The sequence below is a fragment of the Apaloderma vittatum genome, unplaced genomic scaffold (genome assembly GCF_000703405.1).
Source record: "Apaloderma vittatum isolate BGI_N311 unplaced genomic scaffold, ASM70340v1 C12262690, whole genome shotgun sequence".
Classification (NCBI taxonomy): domain Eukaryota; kingdom Metazoa; phylum Chordata; class Aves; order Trogoniformes; family Trogonidae; genus Apaloderma; species Apaloderma vittatum.
Window position 1 is genome coordinate 1 of NW_009747218.1, and position 4,619 is coordinate 4,619.

At 43.6% G+C, this 4,619-nt stretch overlaps 1 protein-coding gene across 1 annotated transcript; it reads left to right on the top strand.

Moving 5' to 3' along the window:
- Positions 1-463: 463 nt before the first annotated feature.
- LOC104280007 (death domain-containing protein CRADD-like) lies at positions 464-759 on the top strand (the record flags this gene model as incomplete). The annotated part of the gene is made up of 1 exon (XM_009877514.1): positions 464-759. A coding segment is annotated over one exon (296 nt), but the record flags the coding sequence as incomplete, so codon positions are not given.
- Positions 760-4,619: the final 3,860 nt, after the last annotated feature.

Consider the following 4,619-nt stretch of genomic DNA (forward strand, 5'->3'; position numbering starts at 1 on the left):
ATATTCTCACTCCTCTCTCTGCCTGCAACTGCACAGTGAATATTTTTTCCCCACTTCGTGAATATGTTATCACAAGAGGCGTTCCCACCATCACTGGTAGGCTCAGCTTTGGCCAGCAGTGGATCCATCTTTAGAGCTGGCTGGCATTGACTCTGCAGGACCTAGGGGAATCTTCTAGCAGAATCTTGCTGAAGTCACCCCTATAACCCCATCGCTACCAAAACCTGTCCATGCAAAGCCAGTACAGCTCCCTAGTATGATCCACCGAGCATTAGTTTTCCTCTAATTAATCTTTTGGTTGATTATGTAATTAGTTTTTCTAGATGAGTTATGTGTTCTGTTTCTTTAAATGATTAATTATTTCACCTCAGATTTGCTTATTCCCTCCTTTTTCAAGGTCTTACCTGAATGTTTACAGCATTGCTTAGTGATGTGTATGCATTTTCTTTTTCTTCTTTTTAAGGTGTAAGTGAAATTGCACCGTGTATTTTGAAGACTTCACCAACAGATCAGCAGCTGAACAGGCTTGCGAGGAGACTGGGACCTGAATGGGAGCATATAGTTCTGTGTTTGGGTTTGTCCCATACTGACATCTATCGATGTAAAGTCAATCACCCTCACAACCTGCAGTCACAGATTGTAGCTGCGTTTGTCCTGTGGAGACAGCGTTTGGGGAAAAAAGCAACAATCCAGAGTCTGCAAGCTAGTCTGATGGCAGAAGAAGTGGATCCTTCTGTGATGCAGTACATGCTTGAGTGAAGCCTTGCTATTGATTGGGATCTTTCAAGTACTTCATTGAGTTGAATGAAAAGGAATCACCGAAATGCATGTTGAAGATGTGACACCTCAAACTGGAAAAAAAGAAGGTGTTGGGAACTGTGATTCTATTAAGCTTAAACATTCCAGTTCTCTGTGGCATCTTGCAACTTGTAATTCTTCTCATGCCAGATTAATTTTTATCAGGCAATAAAAAATGGATCGCTCTTTCCTGTTTGCTTTTGTATTATTCCAGTGGGGATACAGAGTGACACTTACCTTGCAAGCAGGAGGCCCTGCAGTGACTTCAGCAGCATTTCTGGTTTCGTTGCGAGACCAACACTTGGTTTAACTTATTTTCTGGACTACATAGGAGGCTTTTTTACTGCTGTTCCATGCTAGTTCCTTGATAGACCAGCAAGAAATGAGAATAATCACTGTTACTAACTTAACAGTTTTACAACAGTTATTAGAGGTGGCTAATTTCACATTTATAAAAGTTTTAGCACATACAGTTTCTTGCAAGGATAGATGCCTCCCACCTTAGTCTGCCTTTGAAACTGGCCTTAAGTGGAAGTAACAGGAACCTAGTGTGGCTGTGAGGGTTTCTGCCATTATTCTCTAATGGGTGTAGGTTTCTGCAAGGAGACAAGCACCCTGCACACGTGTGCGCCATCCTGTAGCATAGCACAGATGGGGAGTTCTCAGGGAAGCCACACAGTAGAAATAGAAGATAAACAGGAGCACACAAGCAGAGAGAGAAAGGGCCTAAAGAATGAGACAACTTGCAAGATGTCGGTGTTTGTCTCTGCTAATAAACTGGGAGATAACTTGATGCCTGCTGAGTCTTTCTACTGTGCTCTGGATTCAGGCTTTGTTTCACAGAAGTTTTTCTCTTAGGTCAAGTGTCCATAGGCACCTCTCTCTGACCACCACATGCCCAACAAGCTGCTGAAGCTTGCAGATCCTTTCTGGTCAAGATGAACGCCCCACTGCTCTCCTTCCAGTTTGTGGCATCGACTAGAGTCATTTGCTTTCTGCCAGCTTTTCTGCATCTGACAGGGGTGGCTTCGACACTTCTGTCCCCAGTTCTTTGCCAGCTGTACTTGTACCACCAGTGATGATTAGATTTTATCCAGAAGAACAGTAAATATTGGACTTTTCTCTTCCTTCCTTCATGTCAAGGAGATTTTCTTCCTGCTAGAAGAAACCAGGTTTTTCTGACCAGGTAAGTGGGGATCAATCCACAGGGTTTGTGTCCAAAGGCAATGGAAGAGTCTGACTGCTCTCTGAGGCCTGATGATAAGAGGCAGAATATGTTTTAATTCTCCCTGAGCAGTTTGCTGTACAGTAAATGAGGAACAAAGTTTGGATGCAGGGTTTCCAGGTCTATTTATGAGCAAGTTACAGTAGACTGTTTCATCTACAGAGTCATTGCCAAGTAACTTCCCATCCTACAAGATCTGCCCAGTATGATGTAACATCTTAACAGCCTTGTCAGAAGTCTTTATTGGGGCAAGAATGAACTTCACTGCCTTTTTTTTTCCCCTTTAATTCTTCCTGTCCCCAGGTTTTGGAAGATATTTGGGAAATTAGGAAAGACAAAGAGATTTTAAGGAAATCCTGCCTGCTTTGATTTTCAGAAGCATGGAAACAGAAAATATATCCTGGCGGGATCAACCCTGCAGGTCCCAAAGCAATCTGGTGGTATTTTGGTTTCAGTCTTCTGTATACAGTTCTGACCCTCAGTAAATCATGATCCTGTCATACCTCACTCAGATCTTAGCTAGTCATATCCTATTATGGCTGCTTACAGAGTGTAAGTCTATCAGCAAATCCCAAATAATGCATATCAATTTGGTATTTATTTATTTTTCTGTTTCATGATGCTTTAATGCCAGCATATTCTCTTTTTTTTTGGTTGAAAACCATCCCAGAGGAGATGTACAGACATTTGGCAAATTCATATGAGCACAGCACAGTGTAGGGAGTGTGACAAGGACCCTGGAGCAATTCTGCCAGTGAGATGGGCAGGAGCGTTGCTTTCCGTGTTGGGGAAGAGGGTCAAAGCAGCATCCCTGGCAGTAGTTTGGAGGAACAAAAGCTGAAGGTGTGGAGCTGGAGAAACCATTGAAAACATGATTGAGAGGAAGAAACCAGCTCCTGGTGACATTATCAAGTACCTTATCTTGTCCTGAGCCAGCATGGACCAAGGCTTAACACAGACTGGTCCTTCATCCCCAGTTAACCCAGCATGAGCACAGTGCTCTGGGAAGGCAACCAATCTGGGTGGTAAAGCGGTGTAACGGGCACACTTGGAGAACCCTGGTACCTTCTTCTCTGGGTGAACTTTGCATTTCATGTTTTTCATTTGGAAGACCAACATCAGGTTATCATCCATAAGTAACGTATTTAGAGTCTTTTTAATGCTTAAGAAAACAGCCTGGAGTAGGTATGAAGTGTGATGCCAAAGAAGCCACTCTTACAAGTCAGGTGCTGTTTTGTCTATCTGCTGTGGGCCACTGGAAACCTGATGGGTAAATACCATATTAGGTAATTTCTCCATTTAAATTGGTCCTTAAGTGGGCTAAATTCTGCATCCTAGCAGTGGTACTGGAATTACAGGAGCCACGGCTAGACAAGGAATTTAAAACCTGGCCTCTTGTATTGTAGAACAAAGCACTTAATTCATCATTTATAGTTACTTTCACATTCCCAGGCCCTAAATTAATGTTGTAATACTTGAGTTGCAAATATTGAAGGGAGAGGTTTACTTATTTTATGGGATTGTTTCCGTTGCTGTTATTTTTAAATTCATGGAAATGTTCCTATTAGACTCTTCAGTTTTATTAAAGCTTGGTTTTGCACCACACAAATGCAGGGACACATTTAACTTGACAGTAGTATTCCTTTAACCCAGTGGATTTTTCCATCCACTTAAAAATATTTTTCTTCTGTACGTAATGCTTTATTTTGCACAAGGATGCAATTAAGACAGTTTAACTCTTCAGATGTATAGCAAGGCCTCTTCTTCTCTCTTAGGACAGCGAAAAGGTCTTAAAATATTTATTCTTCTCTGTCTAATTTGCGAGCAAGCGTTATTTATTTAAATCGCGCTCATGGACAAGTCTGTGACTTGAGCATTGTTCAGGAGTGAGGCAACTCCATGAGCAAATTTCCCCATCTCTCTCTTCGCCTCAACTCCCTTGCGCCACCAGTTTGGGTGATGACAGGAGGCTTGCCAGGGACTCCTGTCCTCACTGCTCTCAGTGTACCCAGGACCGGTGCACAGGGCAGGCTGATGGCTGGGGGAAGCCCCCGGCAAGGACTCGTCCTTCTTCCGTCACCGCTTGCATCGAGGCACCCGGCCACTCCGGCCTTCGGGCTAGTGTATGGGCTCAGAGGCAAAGGTTAGCCAGCAGCAGCTGCTCCCTGATGTGTTTGAGTTTCTCAACCGGTATTGAAAAAGCCTTCCTAGTGAAAACAGCGTTATTGCTCTCTGCTCATTTGTGGCAGCTTTTAGGAGCCCTGAGGCGGGAAAGCAGGTCCCCGCTGGAGACCTTCCACTGAAATGGATGGGTTAACTTCAAGTCCTCGGTAAAAAGTAGTCACTGATTTTCTTCTTTGGTCTATAAAGCAGGCGTAGAGACCCCATGTAACTCTCTTAAGGGGCAAGTATGCTTTATAAAAGCTGTTTTCTACTCTACAAGTACAGGTGGGCTCAGCATAGGCAATGCGTGAGGCTTAAGAGCACTGCTTCCCACCTGCATAAAGCATCACTGCCGATCACAAAGGAGGGATCTGCTCTGGGCAAAACAATGTCAAGGCGTTCCACTGTGTTGAACAGTGGCTCGAGGGTAGAG